This window comes from Epinephelus lanceolatus, chromosome 2 (assembly GCF_041903045.1).
Source record: "Epinephelus lanceolatus isolate andai-2023 chromosome 2, ASM4190304v1, whole genome shotgun sequence".
Classification (NCBI taxonomy): Eukaryota; Metazoa; Chordata; class Actinopteri; order Perciformes; family Serranidae; genus Epinephelus; species Epinephelus lanceolatus.
This window is the reverse complement of record NC_135735.1, coordinates 20707584-20734265: the sequence shown is the minus strand read 5'-3', so window position 1 is coordinate 20734265 and position 26682 is coordinate 20707584. Positions and strand designations below refer to the sequence as shown.

The 26682-nt window shown below is 41.3% G+C and overlaps 1 protein-coding gene across 5 annotated transcripts in view; it reads right to left on the bottom strand.

The window, feature by feature from the left end:
- The window catches only part of acsf3 (acyl-CoA synthetase family member 3), a 45751-nt gene extending 19378 nt beyond the window's left edge, over window positions 1–26373 (bottom strand). For 3 of the 5 annotated variants that reach the window (XR_013493356.1, XM_033631832.2, XM_078175061.1), the window contains exons 1-7: window positions 26257–26373; window positions 22937–23732; window positions 18900–19055; window positions 14559–14713; window positions 12730–12875; window positions 5000–5097; window positions 4489–4615 (exon numbers count right to left, since the gene is read on the bottom strand). Coding sequence is in view for 4 of the 5 variants with exons in the window: in XM_033631832.2 (XP_033487723.1) it covers window positions 4489–4615; window positions 5000–5097; window positions 12730–12875; window positions 14559–14713; window positions 18900–19055; window positions 22937–23659 (1405 nt within the window). In the remaining variant the exon portion in view is untranslated. Of the gene's footprint in view, window positions 1–4488; window positions 4616–4999; window positions 5098–12729; window positions 12876–14558; window positions 14714–18899; window positions 19056–22936; window positions 23733–24120; window positions 24243–26040; window positions 26198–26256 lie in introns of those variants that run through there. The other 2 variants (XM_078175057.1, XM_078175056.1) reach the window with 2 other exon arrangements.
- Window positions 26374–26682: the final 309 nt, after the last annotated feature.

Genomic DNA, 26682 nt, shown 5'->3' with positions numbered 1-26682 from the left:
CCAAACACAGCTTCCACTAAATTGCTAATGCCTGAGCTTCCCTCTCTTCCCACAAGTCCTTATTAATTTATGTATTCATACATTTATTCATGGTTTACATCAGAACCTCATCATTCATTCTGGCTGAAGTACGAGGCTCTCTTGGTTGGTAGGCACCGGCTAAACCCAAATCTACTGCACCAATTTTAGTTTATCTCTCACTCTTAGCTCACCTTTGTTGACTCCAACTTGTTGTATTTACATGTGTTCATCATATCCAACAACAAAACCCCTTCAGACTTGTCAACTTGAGCTGAACTTACATTCTCTGGACAGCGGAACACACTGTACTGTAGAACAAGCAACAAAAAGAGGGTTTAAAAAAAAAAAGGCAAGAGGGGATCAATGTGCTCCGAGATGTTTGTGAAGATGAGTGGAAAGAGAGAGCACTCAGTAGAAGGTGACAGCTTCCCTATAGAGCTGCCAGTCATGCTACACAGCACCCGCTCGCACTACAGAGGACACCTCTGGCCAGCTGAGAACTTATTGATCTAAACTCTCACACTCCTTCTCCACTCCTTACACTCCACTTTTCTCCTCTCTCCCTTTGTCTCCTCTTCCTATTGGCCTGTCAGTCTCCCCTCCAAGCTTTATTTTCTTTTCAGACTTCATCTTGCACTCGGTGTCTGCCGCACAGGGCAAACATTTTCAACAGTGATAGATTTTAAACTATTTTTTTTTATTTCAGCCCCAAGTCTTTCTGCTGGCTGATCTAACAAACGGCAGTTTTTAAGCCATGAACGTAGTTGAGGTGATTCATTTAATCTAGTCTTGGATAACAGGGAGGAACATGGCTCTCTGCAACTATTGTGCTTTTCCTTATTTTCTGTTTTATATATATGTAATGTAACAAAGTGGGATGTTCATATTAAAGGTGGCCATAGAATAATCCCTGACTGTCCTGAATACTCTCCTTCTAACGCTTTCTTTACTTTGACTACAAGGGGACGTTGGCTTGTGAAAGATTTCTTTACATAGTCATCTGCTAAAGACAGGCTACTACATTATAGCCTACACTGCTAAATGAAGCTACATGCTAACACCAGGGAAACACGCAAACAACCGATTGTCGATGTTGTTAATTTCTCCCCAATTGTGGATAACATTCCTGCTGGAACATTTTTTAAAAGATGTTTGTTACGATAAATATTTGCAATTCATTTTAAAAGTTAACACATCAATTTTGACAAGTCCAAAGAAAGTACATCTTAGTCAGAGCCCTGAAAAGCAGCCTAGTGCTCAACACCATTCATTTTTCCTCAGTGACCTGGAGGTCAAATCCTGGAGGATGCAGAAAAAGTGCGATACAGAAAGCTCCGTGGGAAGGTGACAAGAGATCAGCAAGAGTTAGCAAGTCAGAGATGGAGTGTGAGGACGAGACAGAGTGTTAGAGAGAAAGGTGGAGTGTGAAACAGGGAGCAGGTGTGAGGGTAAAAAGAGCAAGAGTGTGAGGGGGAAGCTAGGAAGCTAAGGAGAGGGTTAAGTGCAAGGAGTCTCCATCTAACACTTCTCCCCCAACCAGATATCCACATCGACAGTTTGTGTGGACATGGCAGGCATGTGAGTGTGGACAAGCTTAACTTATGTGGTGGCTTACTGTCGACACAAGCATGTGCCCTTCTATATATTAACTGTGACTCTTTGTGTGTGGGGCTGTGAAGTGGGATTAGCTGAAGAAGTATTTTTTTAACCTCACTGTAAATTCATATTTAAAGTTTTGATGATGATGTTCTCAAGGTTCCACAACAAAGACAGACTGGATAATTCAGCAGTACCACTGGTTTACGTTATGGTCATCAGTCAGTCTAAATTGTCAGTTAACATCATTACAAATTTATTTCTGAGAAATTATCAAAGACTGTACTACAACAATGAATGAAGCCATTGTTGTTGTTGTGGACTCCTGTTTTAAAGCCTCCAATTTGGCATTTTTGCCACTGCCATCCTAACAGGAGCGAGTGTCTGTTTGTTGTGTCTGCACAGCGAGAACTAGGAATGATTCATAAAAAGCTGTTTTGAGGAACTTTATAAGCTGCTGTTTTAAGAGTAGGTACCTCCCAGCACAAGAGGAACCATGAGTGATTAAAGTGTACATTTATTGGTCGAACCCAGCCAATGCAGCACCAGCAAGCGCTTTGTAAACAACCAACAACATAAAAACACAAACAACAGTTCATAACAAAAAAAAGGGAAGAAATCACAGACATATGTGCTGACAGTGACATCCAGACCATACTGAACATGATTTTGACTCCATAACGCAAAAGTGACATTGCTGTAACAACTGCTGTCACTTCAGTGTTCCTATTAGCGGTGCAAAGTTCTCAGGGGAGCCCCACAGTGATCAGTTCCTCTCAGGGAGTCCCCAGAAGTGTTTGGTCAGAAAATGCCTAAAGGCTGTGGTGATACCTCACAAACAGCCTGTTACTCAAAGGGTCCACACCCTTAATTATGCATAACTTAATAAAAATTAAATGGGTGGGTTGTATAAAAATTCATCCCTGGCTCAGTCATCATGAATGTTGAAATTAGCTATACAGACCAAAACTGTTTTCTGTACCAGGCTGTAGACATGTTTATTCTGCTGTAAAGTCGAGCATTGTAACATGGGGGCCTATGAGGATTGATTCACTTTAGGAGTCAGCCTTAAGAGGCCATTAGAGGAACTGCAGGTTTTTGCACTTCTGTGTTGGCTTCATTTTTTACCTTTAGAGGTTGCCATTTGGAAATTATGTCTTTTTCTATAGATGCATGATAATATTGTCTCGTCATCAGTATCAGCCCATATTGGCTTTAAAATGAACTGTTGGAATCGGCCAACATGCTGATAATATTGGTACGTCATCGATATCTGGCAATATTGGCTTTAAAAGGAACTATAAGAATCACCCAACTTCGATTCTCTTATTTTGCACAATGAATGACGAGTATGCATGCCTAATATGATATTGATTGCTTGATGAGATTTGATGATCACTAAAAGTAGGTGGGGAAAAAAGTGGATATATTGATATCGGTATCGATTATTGGCATATATCGGCATATCGGATATAGGCAAAAAAGTCCAATATCATGCATCACTAGTTTTTTTCTGTCACTTTACCATGATATATGGCTCTAAACCCTACAATACCAAGTGCTTCAACTGCACCTAACACTGTCTAAGCTAAAAATAATCTTAACTTTTACTTCTGTCACCCTGGATGCCCAAAAAAACTCCTCCTACTCCACACCTCTATATGTGTGCATGTGTTTAAGTTGGCATCGGAGAACATAGGCAGGTGGGTGGGCAAGGAATGTGTGTGATAGTTTTCTATTGAGTAGTCCACAGTGTGCGTTTGTGTGTGTGTGTGTGTGTGTGTGTGTGTGTGGCTTGAGGGACTGGTCTGTGGGGAGCTGATTGCGCGGGCTCTCATTATGTGGCCAGTGGCTGTAATAGAGTGTGACAGCAGCGTGCTGTGCTCTGGATCTCTGTCCTTCCAGCCTGCAAAGCCAATTAAACACACTCTGCCCTGCTCTCCCACTGCCTCGCTCTGCATCGCCCTCCATCACTCGCTCCTTCCCTGCTTCTTTTCACCCTCCAACCTCACCCTCACCACCACCACCGCCACCGTGAGCTCCCCATCCCCACCTTATCCGTCCCCACTCTCTCTGGGGCCTTACATGCCATCCTTTGTAGCTGACTCTCTCTAACCCCTCCAAAATCACCACATACTTCCAGCTCTTTCCTCACTCTTTTGCTTCTGGCTCTTATTTCTTGTTGTCTACATGACAATCAAAACCGCCGCCGATTGCTTCTGCCCTCCCTCACGTCCTCAAGCCTCTCTTCACTCACCCCCCCCCCCCCCCCCCCCCCCAAGCCATCATAACGCCTGTCTCCCAGTGGCTTTGCAGTAAAGCAGAGCTCCTTTTGGGGAAGGGGGGCAGAAAGAGAATTTCTGGGCTGTAGGGGGAGAAAGCCTCTGATGACAGCTTCCCTGTGTGCTGCCACACACTCACTTAAGGGAGTGGAAGAGAGAGGAAGAGGAAGAGGGAGAGAGCAATACTTGGTTTCTCAAGACCCAGAGCAGTCACAACCACTTAGGAGGAAAAATGCCCTGCAGCACCAAAAACACACATAGTCCATTTATCACTCCCTCATAGTCCCCAAAAATGTGCACACACACACATGCAGTACACACATATTCAATTTCTGTGTGTGTGTGCTTCGTGGACTGGACTCCTGGTTTTTAAGTGTTTAAAATCAAGCCCTGAAAGTGCAGTCTGCGGCAGAGACGAAAAAATCTTTTGACATCTTTCCTCCTTACGTGAATCCCTCCGACAGTACAACTCACGTAGATGCAATTAGTGACAGAATTCACTCCCTCTGAGGGAATGAGTGTGAACATGTACAGTGCTGTGGTGTGAGTTAAGAGTAGAGAGAAGAAGACCAGGAGGAGGGTTTGGTACCTGTTTTGAACCAGCCATCATCGGTGAAAGACTCTCTGGTCTCTTGAGGTTTGTTCCAGTACTCCTTGAAGACAGACGGACCGCGAACTAGGAGCTCCCCTTCTTTCTTCTCCAGACCTGGACGGACCTGCCATACATTGACAGAGAGAAAGGAGGAGGCCAAGATGGATGAGGTAAACAGTTTGAAAGAGTTGAGGGCAGTTTAAAGTAGCCAGAATAACACTTACAGTAAATGACTATCCACTTAATGGTGAGTGATGTACTGGCCAACAAAACAAAGACAACGCATGCTAGACTGAATCTCGCAGGCATGCAGAGTTATGAAGGCAAAATACTGTATCAAAATGGGTAATAAATACTAAAAATTAGAATATCCCATATGTTTTATTTATTTATGGAACATCTGCAGTCACTATCTGTATCCTGGCTACACTTCTTCTTGACAAACTTCTGTTTTTCATCCACTGTCTGCAGATAAAATCAGCTTATGACTTGTTAGTTTAAAGTTTACCTGAGTCTCACGGTGACTGCCCTCCACAATTGTGGTGTTAGTTGTGTTATTCATGACAATCCGGACTTCCACACTGGGGAGCGGCAACCCTACAGCCCCTGTCAACAAATCAAGCAGAAATACAGACAAAAAACACATGAGTACAAAGGGAGAGAACACTATTGAAAGCAAGATGGGATGATTTTTGTCCCTTTTCCAGCAGTTAAACACGTACATGAGCAATAACCAGTGGAGTGATCGTCACCAACCTTAAGTGCAGGATTTCTACCACAGTGAGAGTGCTCCCTCACCATGGCATTAACCTTCGTCTGCAGGGCATAACTGGTCACTAAATGGTTTGCTGAGCTTGTAAAACACTAAACTGAAAGCCATTCGTCTCAGTCACCACAAGTCAGCTTACTTGGACAGTAATGGGGATTTCTGAGGTAAAGCTTGATGCAGCTGTTTTCTCTGACATCAAGTAAACTCCAAATAAGAGAACTCTTAAAAACAGATGCCAGGCTGAGAATACACTCCAGGACACTGTGATCTATCAGGAAGTATTCTCAAAATTCTACTAAATGGCAGTATCCATGGCATTAAAGGAGCAGTGTGTATGATTTAGTAGCATCTAGTAGATTGCAACCAATTCACAACCCCTCTGCTTTTCCCTTTTCCCAAGCACGTAGTATAAACTATGTTGGCCTTCAGGTAACGTAAAAATGCTTAAGGCACTCTCTAGAGCCAGTGTTTTGTTTGTTGTTTAGAAAAATGGCGGTGCAACATTGCAGTCTTTGTGGACAAGAACCTACTCCCTATGTCGATATGAAGGGGTCACGGGGGGCTGGAGCCTATCCCAGCTGACATTGGGCGAGAGGCAGGGTACACCCTGGACAGGCTGCCAGACTATCACAGGGCTGACACATAGAGACAGACAACCATTCACACTCACATTCACACCTATGGACAATTTAGAGTCACCAATTAACCTGCATGTCTTTCGATTGTGGGAGGAAGCTGGAAAACCCAGAGAAAACCCACGCTGACACGGGGAAAACATGCGAACACCGCACAGAAGGGCTCCCCCACCCCAATGCAAACCACTGCACCACTGTGTCGCCACAACAACAATTCTTATTTTGAGGTAATTATACACTAATAAAAACATAATTATGATTATATTCCTTTTCTGCCAATAGATTCCCATAAACACTGGACCTTTAAGTCAACCCATAATTCAAAACATCCCTTCCCTCCACACACACAATGTCAGTAATACTCCATGCGCCTCCAGTTAAATAACACACTCTTGACTTCTTTTTGTTTTATGCTGTTTCAGGCTCCACAGTAAAATCCAGCCATTTAGTCCAAACTACCGCTGAGTGCTTGACAAGGCTTTTTATTGCAGCACAGTTGCATAAAATTGTTATAACTGAGCTGCCAAATTATGAAATACAATAAGAGCTGAGCGTCAAAACCATTCATAACTGTGAGCTGCAGTAATGTTTAAGTGAAACTATTAATACGAAATATGTAAAAAGAAAAGACTTACAAATTGAAAATCCTCACATGTACTGACGTCACCTGCAGCCTCCATCTGTGTGTGCAAGTGTGACCTCCTGAGTTAAGTAATTATAGCAAAGAGTGCACAGGGGGATGCACTGAGAAGGTCTCAGTGGTCTTTTCTGTGCGTGTGTGTGAGTGTGTGCGTGCCTGCCTTAAGGCTATCATGCCATTTCACAGACCACTGCTCTCCCAATAAAGAGCAGGTCAGGTCCTGATTAAAGAGTGATTCTCTCACTTCATATTGATCTTATCCACTCCACTCCTGATTGGCAATGTCTATCACACACCATCACTTACACTCAGTCCAGCGGGGAAAACCAACTGACCACAGAAGTAACTGGGCTGTTTCTCAGTGGACGAGCAGGATGACACACACGCTTGAGTCAGAAGGTTAGACAAGCTGAATCTAGCCAAGTTATAATGATCGGTGCATCCTGAGCTGCTGTGGACGGTGCGAACAAGGTTAATTTAGACCTACGGCGTGAGGTAGCTCTGGAGGATAGAGTGGATCAGGATCGGCTACAGCTCAAGGACATTTCTGCAGGGTTGAACTGCCAGTATGTTTCATCAACTGCTTGTCGAACACTCAAATAGCTGCAGAAACCTGCTCTCCAAAACACAGTTCCGACTGGGGCTGTGTCCAACGTTTCTGTAACTTTCCAAAAACAACAATCTAACATTCACACTCACTTTACGCTGTGATTGGACAGCTGCGTGGAGGTGAGAAAGGAGCCAGGGTTTGAACTTCACTGTCTAGCTCTCTTTCTGATCAAATCTTAAGATCACCTTTGACCACCATGTTACAGAGTTCTTCAAGTCCTGTTTCCTTGAACTAAGAAATAAAGCAAAAATCAGATGTGTTGTCTTTAATGGATCTTGAACTATTAACTCACACTTTCATTTTCTCCCGTCTAGGTTATTGCAATTTCCAACACAAGTGCCTCAGTCAAGGAGCTCTAAATCATTTACAGCTGCTTCAAAATGCAGTTGCTGAACTATTAACTAGAACCTGCCGTTGATCCCACATTACAACCATTCTTGCATCCCTCCAATGGCTTCCTGTAACACTCTGAATAAACTACATGATCTTGTTGATTATATTCAAAGCACTGCATGGCCTTGCCTCCAGTTACATTTCTGATCTTCCTGTTCCTTGTTCTACTTCTCAACCACTCAGATCCTCAGTTCTGCCTTTCATCCATCCCCCACTCAAACTGCAAAACAAAAGCTGATCTTGCATTCGCTATTTTAGCTCCAGGCCTCTGGAATTATCGCCGCCAATCTATCAGGTTTGCTGAATCTTTGGATTGTCTTAAGCAGCTACTAAAAGCCCAGCTTTACGGGCAAATCTTTCTGTAGATCTTCATCCCTGTGTTATGTCTTGTCTTCCTGTGCTATAGTTTTGCATTCCTGTCATTGTGCTGTGTTCTATGTTCTGATTCATGTATACTCAATTCATAATTAATTCATTTGTTATTTTCACGTGTATGTGTCAAGCACTTTGTAATCGCGTTTTGAAAGGTGCTACATGGATTAAGCTGGCCTTTCACGTAAAGTTCGACCTTCCCACCCCCACAAGGTCTGGGAACACAGCAATACTGCAGCGTTGATGGAGAATGAACAGTTAAGCCAGATTATCTACACTGATAAACTTATGATAAACACCAAGTTTAGGAGGTGATTCTACTGTATTTCTTTGTTTTCAATCCAAATCTGTTTGGCTGATGTCTAATCATATGACAGCTTCAGTTTTTGCCCCATCAGACTATGCGATTATTAATGTTAATATTATTAGCAATCAGAAAGATGTCCGAAACCATGGAACTAATGCTGAAGGTCTAAAAGAACTGGATTGCCCTTTAAAACAAACCTGGTAAATCAGAGATTACAAAACCCAAACAACAAAAAAAAAAGTCTTGTCCACTTTTCCTTTGATCGAGTGAAGAGGTGTAGACAGAGCAATCTTGCTCGAGTTCTTCACCCCGTCCAGCAAAAACACTGCCATCTACGAAATGACAAAAACAGACTCGTCTCCCTCAATGACAAAGTCTCAGAAATCCATTTATGGTTCAACTGAGGGAATCTCTCTCCCCCATCTACGCCCTCCTCCATCATCATTTTTTTCCCTCTCATGTCAGGAGCTGTAGAAATCTCGGAGACTTTGTGGCATTCGGGCCGCGATGATTCAACAAGATTGAGGGCCATTTTGAGGAGTACAGGCAGCGTATAAATGCGACATGCTGGGTGGGAAAAGGTCTCTGTGGAATGGAGAAAGAAGGACAAAGGTCCAGATAGGATTGTTCTGCAGTCATTCTTCCAAGAAGTTAATGAAAGACATAAAGCTTTGAGCTGGATTACATCTAGAGGAGGATAAGATCTCTGCGTCAGTTAAAAAGATAGCAGCACAGTGCGATAATTATAATGGAAAGTATGAGGATGAACTAACCTCACATATTTACATCTCAACAAGGGCAATATGACCTAGAAAGCCTCGCTGCTGTTAATCTGGAATGCTCTAAAACTGTAAGATACACAACAAAATCAGGCCAATTAGATGCCCTAAATACAGTATAACATTATTAATACAACTGCTGTCAATAAGTGTATTAAGAGCTGAGTTGTCTGCTACTAAGTTGGCGGAGGGCAGAAAGAAAAGAAAGTGAGTGTGTGTGTAACAGAGGTGGAGGGAGAGGGTGACTCCACTCCACTACTCTTCTGAGAGTGTTTCCTGTGGTTGCTATTGATCCATTTTAACCTACTTAAAGACAAGACAAGAACACACTGACACAAACAGGCACGAGCTCATGCCTGCATACACTCACACCTACACAAACACACACATGCACACACGCATACACATGTCTTCCTCTGTGCTGCAGTGGAAACATCAATAGAACCACAGCCATTCTTAATAATCACCAGAGAGGAATCAAACACAGCCTGCTCAGTTTATGCCAAGCATTACCTGACAAACAAAACAAAACAATACCTCGACAAAACAGCAGACAGAGAATTACCCAAGCCACTTGCAAGCTAATTAGCTTTACCTGTAAGAGCAAGAGTTGGCTGGGGAACAGGGGGGAAGGAGGAGGTGGGGAGTGAGAGGGGAAGGGGGGAGGACAGGAGAAGACAGGAGAAGAAAGAAACCACCACTAGTCTGACCTCATTTCCAGACCTTGCCTTTGTTTCTGCATGTGCGAGGGAGGTGTCGTTGGGATCGTGGGGTTTTACCTGACATCACACCTGAGAGAACTGCCTACGATCAAAACACAACACATGAAGGTGAAGTGCTGAATCAAAGTGGGGAGGGAGGTGGAGCGATATCAGAGATATTTGAGAGATGTGATAGAAAAGAGAAAACTTACTAAGTGTGTGGTCACGCTAATAGTTTGGCTTCTTTCGTCAAATGTGTAGAATAATCAGGGAAAGGTGGCTGAATTAAACAAGCTGTCATTACTGCAGTGGCATCTCACTGGTAGACCTAGGCAATGATGTTGTAGTGTAGGCAAAAGTCTGCACTTTAAACCGCTATCATAAACACTCTGTCAAGAAATGAATCCCCGATTTACCCCTCCCAAGAAACTCAGGAGAAATCCAGTCTGGGACCTTGGTCGATACCGATGTTCGGCCCAGATTATCTGGTAATGTGACAGATTTTCAGATCCAGTCTTAAACCCCTCAAACTGCAACCTTGTTTGATATTTAGGATTAAAATCTGGATGATTAAAGTTAAGAATATGTCAGTGCAAAGCAGTTGACAGTGTTGCCAAGCAACAGTAAACCATCTAGACCTTGAGCTGATATTAGCTAGCACGCTGCTGTTGACACATAAAACTGACAGTTAAAATCTCTACTCCTGGTCTCGCTGAAGAGCAGACAACCGCGCTAACCTCATCTTTAACATTTTCTCATCCAGATAAATTTAGCCCTCTAACTTTTGCTTTTCTCATTGCAAAGCATTGTTGACAAAAAAATCAAGTTGTCTTACCACATCACTCTCCATTTTCTTTATATCAGCTTCCCCATGAGATCATGTGCAGTGGTGCATTTGTGCTCCCTCTGGCACAGTGATCTGAATAATATTCTGTTGTGTGATGAGCCATTATTTTCAAATCTTGCAGTGTGTGCATGTTCAGAGGATTAGGGCCATGTTAAAGAAAAAAAATATCTTAGATTTCCAGAATAAAGTCATAAATCTACGAGAATAAAGTCAAAATATTACAAGATTAAACTCATAGTTTTAAGAAAAAAGTCACAGATTATGAACGGAAAGTCGGGTAACATGGTATAAAAAGTGACAAAGTGTGTACAAACAGTGTTGGGGGTTACAGTAATACACATTTTAGCAGTACCAAAGTAATATAATGCGTTACCAACAGGATTTAAGGTGATATTATTACATTTACAATGTCACGTAACGTGGTACCACCCGGGAACTGTTCACACTGAGCCACACCACTCCACTTATGACTTTATTCTTGAAATCTACGTTGTTTTTTTTCTTTCACGTGGCCCTAACCCTCCTTCATATGTTTGAGATTGGAGAGAAGAACATCTGTGACGTTTCCTCTCATGTGCGTGACGCAGGCCAATTTCAAAATTGGTTAAAATTTTAAAGCGGTGATCCTAGACTTTAGGGGGCCTCAGGCCAAGAAGCTCATCGAGGCCCTGACAGTTATACCGTTGTTTGAATGATAGTTACAGGTAGCTAGCTGACTGTCTTAACTAATGGTATCCAGCTGTCCTATGGTTGCTAAAAACGGGCCGCATTTAGGGGGGGGGTTTGGGGTAGTGGCAGTGCACTGTATAGTGCATCAAGGGGGATCATTTTCCTGAATTTTTTTGAGGAGCCCCAAACATTGACTGGGTTGCCTCTTTTGATGATTTGATGCCGTAAGTCTGAGTTGGCTTTTGACGTGGGCCTGGGGGCCATTTTAGCAAAATGACAGAAGGCCAGGGGCCAGTTGATAAACAAACATTGATATTTAATATATAAATAATTTTCTCTGACCTCTGTCGGTGGGTCTGGGGGATCCTCTCCTGCACTTTTTTTTTAAAATAAATAAACAAGCTCTATTTTGATGCTTTTTTAATGCACCCTGGCACCTTATTAACATTCAAAATACAAAAAAATTCCCAGTGCAAATCAATTTATTTTCATTTTACAATTAGAAAATGGTCGGCAGGCCATCTGGCATCCTATTGGGCCGTAATTTGACTATCATTGGTCTATAAACTAGATGTCCAGAGGCTCTGAATAAAAACTGGCCCTGTTTTGATAGAAACCCAGCAGAATTCACCAACAAATCACCAAAACCACACATAATGAGATGTGCTATTAGCAGCTGCTCCACAAAAAGTTCAACTTTGGAAAAGAATGGAAAACAAAATCCCTACACCTCTGCTCTGTGAAGTCATTTTTATTTTAATTAATCTCCATGAAAGCCGCAAACTCTGTCTAAAACCATACTTCCTACCCACGTTTCTTGGACACACATTTTTTTTATCTATTTAATGTGATTATAGTGGAAGAAATCACTGATTGCAAGTTTGTTGATTGATAATCAGAAGCTAGCAAATTTTAAAAAGTAATGCCAGCTACACATAGGGCTTAATTACTACACAACAAACAAAAGAGGTAACAATGATGTTATTTTTTTCCTCTTTCAGCCTAAAATAACAAATTTCAGACTGATATTTTAGAAGTGCATAACATTCACATTTGGTTTGGTGCTGTAATTCACCTTTATTGATGTTCATACCAGTTAAGAGAAAATGCTGCCCTTGGTTTGTTTTGTCATAAAGAGGTTTTTAAGCTGCTGTAACTGCTGATTATCAGACGCCAAACATGTCTTGAAATGAACGCTTTGTTCTGGCTTCATTTCCTGCCGTTGATCCAGGAGTTGGGTTGTAACCTCACCACAGTTGGCTTGGAGAAAGACCAAGACCTGCATCTTCAACTGTCTCAGTGCTGTTAGTGTTTTTGATCCCTGAGGTCACATGACATGATTGTTATCAACCAGTGTAAAGGAGTCAGAATAAGTAACTCTCAACACAGGTAGAGAGTGACTGTAGTTTACTCACATCTTACTTTTACTGGTAGTAAAAGAAGTATGTATGTGTGTGTGTGTGTGTGTGTGTGTGTGAGTGTGCATCACTGTATCCAGCCGGTCAAACTTGTGTACCTGGGATGCGTTGGCCCTTAAGAGGGTTGGACAGTGCCATACCGATCTCTGTCATGCCGTAGCGTTCTAGCAGTGTGTGTCCTGTAATCTCCTCCCAGCGCTGCAGAGTGGGCAGAGGGAGAGCAGCGGAGCCTGAAACCATCAGCCTGGGGAGGGAGAGAGAGAGAGAGAGTGGGAGGGAGAGGGTCAGACATGAGGGAAACACACCAGGCTCTGAAGAACATATTCCAGGGTTATTCTATTCTGACTTTGTGAAACATGTCAATTAAAGTCAGGAATGGAAATTAACTGGGGATCAGTGTAATGACTGATTTGAAAGTTTAGGAAATTTCTGAGAAATATGAAAAGAGGACTAAAAAAAAAAAATTAGGAAGGTCATTTTTGTACATCCACAGTTCATAATATGTGCTGCACAGGCACATCTGAAAAATCAATACAGCATAGAACATCACAATAGTTTCGTTTGACAATATTGTATCTTCACACAGTGCCAAGTATCGATTTTTTTATTATTAATATTATAGATGCAAATTAAACTTTAGGTAGCCGACTTGAATAATATAATTAGCTGCTTTTTCAGTCCACTACATACATTTTGTTGCAAAAAAATGACTGAAGTGAGACGAACAGACTGAAAACTTTTTCTTATTTGATGAAACAGATGTTGATTAAGTTTTCCTTTAGGGAAATAATTTGCAGGTGTAATAATTTGCAACATATTTTATCGCAATGCTCAGCATATCGCAGCACATTTAAAATTCACAATAATATTGTATCATGACCGAAGTATCGTGATCATATTGTCTCGCGGAGCCTCTGGTGATTCCCATTCCTAGTTATTTTGGGAGTAAAGAAGTTGGGAATTTTGTCCACAGTGTTCCTGGTCAAAAATGCTGCAGCATATCATGAGGCAATAAAATGCCATCTAAAAACAATAGCAAATAGCCATTTTGATTTGCATGCACACATATATACAGCCACCAACTTCATTGCTCCTTGACAAAGATTGTACCAGATGCCTTTTTTTGCAGCTCCAGCTCCAGCATTGGAGCTGCTATTGAGGTTTTCAAATGAAGCTTTGAATGGCTGTCATCATGTCATATAACATTTAAAATCCTCAAACAAAATCCTCGGTTTGAATGACCTGATTCATGAGATTAAATGAATGTTAGAGCCGATGCAGATTTTTTTGTCACTGTGGTTATGTAAATGTAATATATGATGTTGTTAGACTGCTGCTAGACCGCCCTGCCTCCCTTTGTGTACAGCAAGCGAGAGAGCAAATAGTTTGTTGACCACAGTGAAAATGTAGTTGAGGAATATTTTGTTAGATAAAAACATGTTGACTTTTTTTCCAATATATTTTGACTTCACAGTGCTTTGAAGTTATTGGAAATGAGTTGATAACAATCCCAAACAGCCACCGCATTATTCTACAAACAGTAATGTACTAATGATATTAGTGTAGGCTATCTTTTTATCTGCAACTGTGCAGAAACACCTGTTTTAAACAGAATAAATTGACATGCTATATGGTAGCTATCAAATGTCGATTTAGAATTTGAATGTCAATGTTATGAATGACGCTCAGAAGCTCAAATTATTCAGAACAGCCCCACTTGGTAAAAAATCTCCTTTAGGTGCCTCCTATCATTTTGTGACAACCATTTAATGACACTTTCAGCTGTCTAAGGAAGCAACTTTATATTTCCCCATGTCTTTATAACGGCTTTTCCATTAATTTGTCCCCAGTCTGTACATACACACATGCACATATGTGTATCCATGCACCAACCCATGAGTAAGCAATCTGTCATTGATGTCAGTACCTGATCCTCTCTTTGCAGACCGCTTTGACAAAGTCCTTGACGTGAGGCTGTGTGAAGTGCTGATCATAGTACTGGATCAGCTTAGAGTATATAGTTGGCACGGCCATGAACACATTAACCAGGGGAGCCTTGGAGCTCAGCAGCATCTCCCACACCTGGGACACAGAGAGAGAGGGAGACAGAAAGAGAGCGATAAGCACAACATACAAGCAAACAGGGAGTGAGGGAGAGAGGCAGATAAGAAAAGGCGAAAAAAAGGAAAGAGGTGTATCTAATGGACGGGGCCATGCAAACTAAATTATTACATCCAGGTTCATCCCATTAGCACATGTGAAAAGTGCCATTTTTTTCATTTATTTGATGTAAATGGCAGCGTAAGGTCCAGACAGTACCCTCATATTAAACCTGTCACCACAACGCCAAAAAAAGACAAGAAAGAAAATCAAGATTTGTAAAGGTCAGGAGGAGGAAAACAGCAGACTGCTGAAGGGCAGAGCCGGCACGTCGGCCAGTTAAAAGGCCTTCTGTACGGCTACTTTTGACAAATGTGCTTTTTGACTGTTGCAGAGGGAGCCGCTCACATCGTCCGCTGCAGCGAGCAGGCTGCTTTAAAACACAACGGCGTTAATGTACATAAACATACATCGTGAACTACGTGCACATATAAAAAATACTGTTCAAATATCACATAAACTCACTTGTTCAAGGACAAAGCTATTTTACACAGCCCGCCCCACTCACTCCCTCTCATCCCTCACACACACACACAAACACACAGTCTGGGTACATCACAGTAGACGATGGGAGGATGGGAACGACAGCATGAATTAAGTGAAGGTGAACGACAGCTTCTCTAAGTCCTGTCTGCCCCCCTCCCCCCCCCCCCGGGAGACAAACGCTCCTCCCCAGCTGTCTCCGATTCCCCTCCCCTCTCAGTCTACTTATCCTCACTTCTTCTTCTTCTTCTTCTTTCATTCTACCTTCATTCCCCGAGTGCTTCTTTTTCATTCTCTACTTTCATCTCTGACCCCCACATCTTCCCTTCATCTTTCTCTCTCCCCTCTCCCCTTCGCTCCCTATCTCACATTCACTTACCTCCTCTCTCCATTTCGTAATTTCCTGCTTCGCTGCCTCTGCAGTCTCTCTCACCCTCTTTCTCTCTTTCTCACACACACACACACACACACACACACACACACACACACCTAGACACATACTCACACACAGAAAGATGCAGTCTCTCCCATCATCCCTCTCACCTACAGTAGCACCACATCCTTCTTAATGTGCCGACAATTTCTAAACTCTTCCTTCCGCTTCTCCACAGAGTCACCTCATCGTAGACTAATCTATTATCTATCTAAATTCTCTCACCTCCTCTGCGTCTCATAAACAAACATAACTGAGATTTATAAGCAAATAGCGCTGAAATGATCAAGACTTTTCAACAGTCCAATTAGATCCCTATCTCGTTCCTCACAATATCATTATAAGTTAATCTTAAAAAACTGTGGGGGCTTCATGGTTCACCTGTACACACACAGAATAAAACTTTGTGCAGAGGGAAGGATTAGTGACTGAGTGTGCCCTGACCATTCTGGGTGGTGTCTATCAAGTGCAGTGGAGCGCTTCCACCAAGTCCAGACCGGAGGGGAGAGGAAGGCAATTTATGTCCGTCAAAGAGCTGGCCTCCACCTAGGGGACAGGATGTGATGAGAGCCGAGGGCCATGGCCTGCATCCTAAACAACTCTATGATCTGCTCGGGGCTCAACAGTAAACATGGGACTCAAATAGATTTGCTAATTCCTCTGGAGAAGGGCTGGATGTTGAACGTTGACGTGACTGCAGCACTGAGTATTGAAAACTGTCAAGTATCAAAAGTTTGCATTAATGCTTGGTCAGATCTTTAATCTAATTTACTTAGTTGTTCATTAACTATCATAACTGCATTAATTTTACACTGCGTTTAAGTTAGGAAAGTTTTTGTGCAGTGGTTTGTGTTAAAACTAAATTAAACACTGATGTGTTTGGTTCATTTAGTTAAAAAGAAAAAAATCCTCAAAGCAAGGTATCAAAAAAGGCATAGTTTTGGAATTGGCCATAGACTTTATAAAATAATGGACACAGCTAGTGACTGATTAGTTGGTGATTGATTGGTTTATGGAAGAGTTCGGTGTTTTGGCCGTCTTGGTTTGTTGGAGTCAGAGGCGACCATAGCTGGATGACAAGGTGGAGCAGTTGGAGGAGCGAGGGGTCGATGTGACTCACAAGAAATTGCGCTATAGGGTCGCTATGAAGTCTCTTCTTCATGCTGCTTTTGCATTTTTACACGGAACCAAACCACGGCGACATCGTGTTGCTCCACTATGTGATTTAAGACAGCATGCCAGCATCGTGGAATTGGAAGAGGTGTGACAGGTGTGACATGTTGCACAACAGCGTCGGCCTCTAGTGTGACATATAAAATTTGCGCGGCAATAACAATCATTTACCATCCTTGTTATATGGCAGTCACACAGTGCCATGTATCAACTAATATGACAAATACAAATTAAACTTTAGGTAACCTATGTGACCAATGTAATCAGTTACTTTTTCACTCCACTAGATACATTTTGCTGCAAGAAAAAAAAGACTGAAGTGAGATGAACAGACTGAAAACTTTTCCTTATTAGATAAAACAGATGTTGACAAAGTTTTCCTTTTGGGACATTATTTATAATTGAAAAAGGGTGATAAATCGTAATATATTTTATCTCAATACTCAGCATATTGCAACATATTAAAAATCGCAATAATACTGTATCGTGACTTATGTATCGTGATAATATCGTATCGTGGATCCTGATGATTCCAACCCCTAGAGTATAATAAAGGAGAGAACACTAGACAATGAAAATTAGAGTGTTTTAAACAACTGTTAGTACAGCTATGTGCTCTCAGAAGAGTTCTGGAAACAGTGAGCATACATTAGCGCTTTAAAAGCCATCCAGAGACGGCAAAAAGAGTTTGCAGTGGTCTTTGCAACAAATGCAATGTTGCATCATCATTTATTCTCTGAATCTGTTTCCATTACACTTAGCTGCATTAACCTTTTATTGATACACCTCTCTCAAGCGTAATCGAATTTTTCTGTGATATTTCGAGACATTTTTTGTCTCCCTTTAATTAGATATCACAATAATGTCTGTGACAACCTATAATGTGTTAATAAATAATTTCCTCACGATTAATCATAATGTTAATTGCTGTGATGAAGTAGTCTGTGTTTATTCAAATGTAAAACAAGAAATCTGACCGGTGCTGTCGTGTGAGCCCCAGGAAGAGTCTCTGCCCCATTTGAAAGAGACTTATAAGCGCTTTACTGGATCACAATTCCTGCACTGAAAATTTTTGTCACTATCTCCAGGCGAAATCAGAAAAAATCAATGCCGGCCTCTGCTTCCTAGGCTACCCTTCAGAGATCTTAGGGGATAGAAGAGACAGACTATCGATCACTTCATCAATGTACTGTTACTTCAGGAGGAGGAGAATAAAGGCTTTTTTCTGAGGGTGAGAGGAGGGGTTTTGTGGTTTGGTACACAAGGTCAGGGATAACAGCTGAATACTGATAGCTTTTACAGTGTAGCAATACCCATGTTGACACATACATATGTCCTTTTCAAGACCTTCCCTTTCCATCTACCTTTGCTGCCATTAAACTGTAGAGATCCTGACGTATATACCAAAACACCCAACAATGCAAAACGTGGACATCTACACCCCTATATGTTCCAAAACTACACCACACACACATACACACACTTAGCACCCCATCTTCCCCTCCCTTCTCAGGGCCAAACAAGCACCATCATCCTTCAATGTCAGCTCATTGATTGATCCGCTGCTTAAGCCCCTGCCGTGAGTCGGCATTGGTCAGATACAAAGCCACACAAGGCAATTCATCACTGAGCCCCAAACACTTAGTTTGACAGTCAGAGAGGGAGGAGGAGGAGGAGGAGGAGGGACTGACAGAAGGAGAGAGGAGGAGGAGACGAAACGGGGGAGAGAGGAAGGAGAAGAAAAGTGGAAGGGGAAAGGGAAACACTGATAGAGAAAGAGGGAGTGACGTGGAAAGAGCTGAAGGTCTTTTTCAGCACAGCAGCACCCTGCCCACACAGGACTTCTACATCTGAAATACTCCTTAGCCTCACTGTCAATGATAGCTGCGCTCTCATAGTCACCTCCTGAGCCTTACAGCTGTGCAACTGCCTCTTTTGTTCAGGTGTGTTAATGAAAATGTGTGCTGCACCAAGAGAAAGAGTAACAAGCTCGAGACAGAGACAGAGTGCAGTGGAGACCTTCTGAGGCTGGAATTCAGGCAGCATGACGCAGGTGGCGCCCACCCAGAGCGGGCACAGCAGCTTGTTAACGATGCCATGCACGTGGTGGAGCGGCAAGGTGTGGAGGATGACATCATCTCTGGACCACGCCCACTCTGAAACCAGACACTGGACCTGATGGTGACAGCAGGAAAGACAGAGCGGGGTCAGCAACCTCAGTCAGCTTCCACTGCTGCACACATTTGTTACAATATTTTGTGGTGGTGTGTTGCAGTTCAGTTGTTTAACTTCTTGTACCTATTTCCCTCTAAACTGCTGTATTCACAACTCAATTAGTAATTTCCTGCTGCTGCAAGAATGACTTCTGACAACCCCTGCGGACAATGAATTTGGTTACAGTTGAGAGCATAACAATAACTCAAAGTTATTATGAAATAACCGCATTATGATCTACTGAGACTCCTGTTAGTGGAGAAATCTCCATACAGCTCTGCAACAATTAATTTCTCCCTGCATGATGTGCAAACTGTTAGTATAGAAAGAAACACCAAAAATTTGATGTTAATCATTCAGGTTTTGAAATGCTTTCATTATACCTGCTCTGAAATTGAGTATCTCAGCATGATGTCATGTCACTGTATGTTTGTAGCAGGTTGCAGGAATAAAAGAAAAATCCCCAGCAAACAACAAAAGAGGCGCAATTCACTTAGGCATGTTTTCATTGTTTAAGTGTTGCACATTGAAGAAGCCAGTTGTTATTATGCAATACCACGTTTTAAATGTTATCATATAAGGCCTAAATAGTACATGGTGGATTGCTTGACTGTTTCTCATAGAAAATGACCCCTCAGTTACTGCAGGAATGAGGGATACTGAAGAAGTATTTCACAGCTGGAGAGATGCTCTTCTTATAAAAATGTCTGTGCAGTTGAATGACACAAATACTTTTGATATTGGTGCTACGCGACAAGAGAAAACAGAGACAAAGGACAATGGAATTTGCTTTTTCCCCAAGAGGTGGAAAACCTACAACTACCAGATCGCACTATGCCACACTGGGCCAATAAATGCTCACGCTGTTGGGTTATGTAATGCGAGCTGCTCGTCTGCACAATATGGCAGCCAGCCTCTAACAAACGTTCTCATATTATAGTTAAACATTAAGTTAAAACACATAAATAGGCAATGCAGTATGTGTTTTAGTGTTTGATCTGAGTATTTTTAGCCCTCATTTTTCACAATAAAGGAAGCAGTATGGCACCCACTTCATGTTCGCAAACTCTCATATTACAGGTAAACTGTGCACTAAAATATGATTCTAAAGGCATTATGGGTGATAAATAGGCAACAGAGAACCAAAATCTTGGTTTATTTTTGATCAGCACTGCCTGGTTTTACAGTTTGATCAAAGTTTGAGACAGACAGAGTGAGTCTGTGGTGGCGGGCATACAAAACATGAGGAATTAAAATCTGTAGTTTGGGCAACAGCCCTGGGGCCAGCAAAAATCAGCTGGATTATTGCAAATGAGCAGGGAGATCTGTGCACCAGCAGAATAGATGTAGGCTAAGTCTATCACAGATCATGTACTGTACACATACGACCCACATTGTTGTATTACAAAGCTGGTTGAAATCTCCCTTTAATGTCTTATTTCTTCTTATTGTTCAGGATGTCACTTTACAACGGTTTATGTGATTTCTAAAGGCTGCAAATGTCTGATACATAATGGACCTCATCTTTTTTAAAACAAAAGTACAATATGTTCAGGCATATTTTTGCACAGCGAAAAAGGGAATGTTGTTGCCGTGCATTCAGTGAGTTTCAGGCACTTCTTCCCTTCATCATTTGCTTTTAGTCTTGGATTAAGGTAAATGAAAATTTGTATCAAAAATGCATTGTAATTTCAAACTCAAAAAGTCAATTTTATTTACATGACTCAAAACCACAAATATGTCTTATACAACACATAACACCTTCCATCCTCAGACTCCACCAACTTGCCATTAAGGTTCATGCTGTTGCCAAAGTTAGATTCGAGTATGGGGGGCATGGAAACTGACTGAACTTCATCCTGTGTCTGTTAAAAGACTTTTATGTTTCAGACTGTGAATATCAAGTTATGAAGAGGTACATTAAATTTAATGTATTGCAATAGGCTTAATCTAAATACTGCTTTTGTGAAACTTACTTACATACTGTTCAAGCCCTGTTGAGGCTGGGTGAGAAAAGCTGCTCAAGCAACTAGAATGGATGATTTGTTGCTTAGAGATGTAGCTATATGCATATTGTACATATTCTATATGATGTATATGAATATGATATACCATAATGTAAATCATGCCAAAAAATCAGTATATATATTCATATCTCCAAGCTTAAATGTGGTAGTTATATAGTAAATTTATTTTCCTTTCCAGTTTGCCTCAAGTCTTTATCCACATTAACCTGACGGAGGAGCTTTCCAGGAACTCTGACAACCTGATGTTGCTGCCTTCCAGGAAAAAGGACAGACTCACTTAATCACTCACTCGCTCAGTCACTTCCCAGGGCCAACCAGAGACAAATCAGGATCTGCCTTCTTTCAGAGGGATTTCATTTTCCACACTATCGGACAAGTAAGTCAATTTCTCTTAAAAATATACAGGAAAATCTTCGGAGATCTCTAATGGCATAAATTAGTGATTATTCAGAAAACTCGACTGGAACAAAAGAGGGATGATGCTAATCAGGGAGTCTAATGTGGGTGTGAGGATGTCTGAATACTTCTTGCACTCAGAAACATGCATACATTTTATGTATCTCCATTTGTTGGAACTCAGACTTCGTAATCTCTGCCTGTGCTGCATGAAATATCAAATGCCATGTTTTAAATAAATCAAACTCGGAAAACAAACGTGGACAGCATGAAAAAGATTATGTAAATTTGTTGAAAAAATAGATTTCTGACTTCGGAGGCGCTGGTGTCTGAGCTTCCTACAAGCTACTGAATGCACTGAAGCGTTTACACTTCCCACCCCCTAAATATTGTGGTGACTACAAACATTGTATTACATTAAATCTTTAAAAAGGTAAGTTTAATAAAGTCCCTTTGTATAAATTTAACAATAGCTAACACAGAAACTATGGTGAACAAAAAACATCTTTTTCATTCATTTACTGTAACTGTTAATTCTGGTAGGGGTCATGGGGGGCCTGGAGCCTGTCCCAGCTGACGCTGGGCGAGAGGCGGGGTACACCCTGGACAGGTCGCCAGACTATCACAGGGCTGACACGTGGAGACAGACAACCATTCACACTCACATTCACACATACGGACAATTTAGATTCACCAATTACCCTTGCCTGCATGTCTTTGGCCAGAGTACTGGGAGAAAACCCATGCTGGCAAGGGGAGAACATGCAAACTCCACACAGAAGGGCTCCCCCAAACACGCCATGTTGGTTGTGGAGTCTGTGTCATGTTGTGGGAGTGACCTTGTAGCCTCTGTTCCCCAGTATAGTGGAAGAGTAACTGCATATTTATGTGTAAAAATGTGAAAAGTCCTGTTAGTAACGTTGGAATTCGAACTATTTCAGCCACGTCTGCCTTTGAGCGAAATATTGTCTTATTTGTGTCACCTCATAAAGGAGTAACAGCACACACTCAAATAACATACCTGTTTTCCTTGTCTACGTGTCAGCACTGAAAATGGAATTTTTGAAAATCTTACCCTAGACAGACTTTTACAAAAGGTTTGTTTTCAGTGACCTAAAACTCAGTTTGCATGTGGACAAAAGGTAAAAATGCAGTGAAACGGCTGCGTTGTAGGAAGGCCAGAGAGTTCACAAACAACCCACACTGCTCATTACTTTAATTAGCCACAGCTTTTTTAGTCCATTAGCACAAGCTGTTCCATCTCCTGCTATGTCAAGGCTGTGAACCAACCATTTCACTGCTGATAAACATGACCTGTTCATTAAACTAGAAGCCTGTGAGCCCATGACAAAAAGGAGTTAAAAGATGTCATTTACTTTATGTTTTCAATGTAATTATGGTTTAAAAGACAACATTTACCATGGCTTGGATGCTGCTGTGTGTATGTAGAACTCCCTTGGGTCTCCCTGTGGTACCACTGGTGTAGATGATCATAGCTGGTCGATCAGCCCAGTCCGTGATGCCTCCTTTCTCCTTCTCCTGGGTGTCTACTTCATCTAAATTGCTCAGGTTAGAAGTCGGGGGCAGTGTCAAGCATGGCAGCCCCAGCCTCTGTGCCAGTGGCTCAAGGGTTTCAGCATAGGGATGCCCTGCCACCAGCAGTGAACTCTGGGAGTCAGAGATGATGTACTCCAGCTCAGATTCAGGGTGCTTTCGGTAAAGTGGCACCGCCGTCCCACCACTCATCCAAGCCGCCCACTGTGCCACTGTATAGGAAGCATCATTGGCACACAAGAAGGAGATTCGTTTTCCTCCCAGACCCCCAAAGTCAGAGTTGAGAGTGGTGCTGATTCTACCCGCAAGACCTAAGCTGCTGCAATACAGCTGCTTGTAGCTGTGACTGCCACTGCTGTCTATGATAGCAAGCTTATCTCCAAATGCTGGGGCTTTGGTAAACACTGGCCTCTGGTTTATCCTTGATGACGGCGCTATAGTCCATCTATGAGCCCCTCTTTGAACCACAGCTCCCAGTAGCCATTGCCCTGGCTTTGATGGGATACAAGTTCTGTGAAGAGGGGCTTTCCAGTGAGGTAATGTCCACTTCAGAGAGTGACAGGCGGCAGCAACGACTCCTGACAGCATGTTTGAGCTGCTCAGACCCTCCAGAGTCAGAACCTCAGGATGGCTCCATCCTCAGCCTCTTGCATCCAGACATCTGTGAGTTGACAGGAAAAAGGATTAGTTTTATCAAGCAACAGACAGAGTTTGACATCTTTCCCTGGAGGCAAAATACCATATGAATCCAAGTATCCTCCTGACGTCCTTCTGTAATATTTAATTTGACCAATTGGCAATCACTTTTCCTTCACTTTCATTCCTCTAGCATTGCACTAATTAACACAAGTTCAGTGCACATGGTTTCAATTTATTGCTTCTATCACTCAGCGAATAGAAAAAGGGACAGGTTGAAAAAATGATTAGTTAATTATTAGAAAAATTAAAGCTGGAGACATTACAAAAGATAGATTGCCAAAATCAAAGCAGCAGAGGCTGAGGAATGCTGACTATTATTCTAAAATATCCTGCATAATATTGGATCTTACATTTTCCATGATAAGACTCATTGCTCCGCATAACTCCAGGTTGTAACTCAGACTCCTTGACATCATCAAGACTGTTTTGGTCAGACTTTGGGAAGCTCCCACCAGAGTCACAGAGTTAATTATATACATGTTCTCAGCGGCATGGGAACACTCTCTGTGATGATTAAACTGCAGTGGAGTGTCTCTTTCTGAGTTTTTGGACTGTTGATCTATCTGAGGAGAGCATCTGTGTCTGTGTGACTGTCATCACTGTCTATGATCTTTTCTATTTCTAAAGACATGTTTTATATGTTTCTATAAACATATAATAATCAGAATCACTTCTACCGGCCAAGTATGTACACATAGGACTGTGACTCAGTTTGCTTTTAAAGTGAAATAGATATTCAGCTAAAAACAAGGACAGCAAAGCTAAATCTGCTGATTTGAAGCTAGATATATAAACTACTAGTTTAACTACATTTTGCAGCAGCTTGCTGGTAGTTCAACTGCAGTTATTTGCAGTATGAATCAAATACTTAAGTTACATTTTTGCAATTTTTTGTGTTGTTAACTGGTGAAACTGCAAAGAATTTTGGCCCATGAAAGGAAAGGAATGATTTTTTTAATTTTCATTTTACCATTGCTTCTCAACTGTAATTAAACCACCTGCGACAACAAATTAGTTGTTAGTATTTATTATTTTAATCTATTAATAAATGTTAGAATGCTATTTTAAAAGTTACCTGGCTCACTGAGTAATCTTTCTTGGTGTAATACCTCTACCTGGACTCCTGTTTATCTATTTATTTTTTGTTTATGAGCTGTGAACTAGGGCTGGGCGATATGTCATGAAAATCATATCACAATATTTTTAGGCTATATCTTAATACTTGGTATATATCTCGATATTTTTTAAATCTCCTTAAAAGCACTTCATCAACCCTAGGACCGGGAGAATCAAACATAATATTTCTGACTAAATACTCTCTCTGATTTGACACAGTTGTACGGATGACTATTGTTTTTTTTTGTTTGTTTGTTTTATTTTCAGAAAATATTAACACAATGAGATTCTTGATCAATAATCATATCACGACTAAGTGGGTTAAGCCAAGTGTTAAAGCAAATAGAAAAGTCTGGTTAGAAATCACACAGCCAGTAATAATTAATGTTATACTTGCATTGTGTGCAATAACTATTATTTATTTATTTACTTTATGTGCAATAATTTTAACTTATTTAATGTTCATGGCATATGTTGGCACTGCTTGTGTGTGCATTTGTGTGTGTGAATGAATTATATCTTATCCCCTCCTTTATTATTAATTCATTACTTTTATAATGAGTTCCTTTGTATTATGTGCATTAAATTTTGTTGTTTATTTACAATGACAATAAAAGGAACTGACTTGAAATGAATAGTTGATTCATTTACATCACTTTACTGTAATGCAGACATTTTTATCAACACCATATATCCAAAATCATGTTACAACAATATCCAAAATCGAACACAATATATAGTCTCATATCTCCCAGACCTACTGTGAACAAGCGGGCACTTTTTACAATAAACTAAACTGAGTGGCATTTTTTCTGGCATGTGACTTTTAGTATTATTTAGTTAGAATTTTGTACAACATGCAATTTAGTGTCAATTTGATCAAGGTTACTTGTAGCTTCAGTTAACCAAACAAGTCTTCTCCCCAGGGTAGCCTCCGAGTTCAACTTCAGCTTCCCCAATACTGTTATAATGAATATATAAAAAGAACACAATGACATTTGTAACCAGTAGATTGTGGATACACTTTTCAAACCTATGACGTTATTCAGTGTAACTGTGCCCACTGAAATTAACTAAACACTGTCGAATTAAAACAGAAACTAGCGAACTGTTCTTTCTGTTGCTGCCACGAATGTTTGTCAAGTTCACGTTACCTGTAATTAACCGTTAAGCTAATGTTGACTGCATTTGACATAATGTTAGATAACTGACAGCGAATGACAAGAGACGACCCTGATACGGACCGGAACTCAGCCACAAAGTACGGACGAAAAAAATCCCGTCTTTACAACAAATAATACGTGAATACTTCTTATGTTATACCCGTGTTCCGCTGTACACATGTCCCCTAAAATTCATATTTCTCTTACCAATACATGAGCCGGTACGTCTTGTAGTGAAGGACAGCGCAACGGCCTTACTCTTCCGACATGAAACAAGTGCCGCGTCAATGGTTCCTGCCTCGTAAGTACACAGTACGAGTACACAGTAGCTCTTGAGTGGTGACTGAGAGTTTAAAAATAGTAATTGTTAGAGAACATTGTGTTTTGTGACTTTAATGACTATTTTTCCACTATTTGATTTAAAGGGGAACTATGCCCATTTTCAAAACTCATACACTTACTTTCTATGGTCTGAGACAGCATAAAAATCTAAGTAAAAATTAACATCTCTTTCACAAATCCATAAACTAAAGTGCTAAAACTCAAGTTTATGGTGTCATAAGGCTCCCAGTAAACACAAACTGGAATGTTATAGATCAGTGGTTCACAACTGGTGGGTCATGGTCCAAAGGT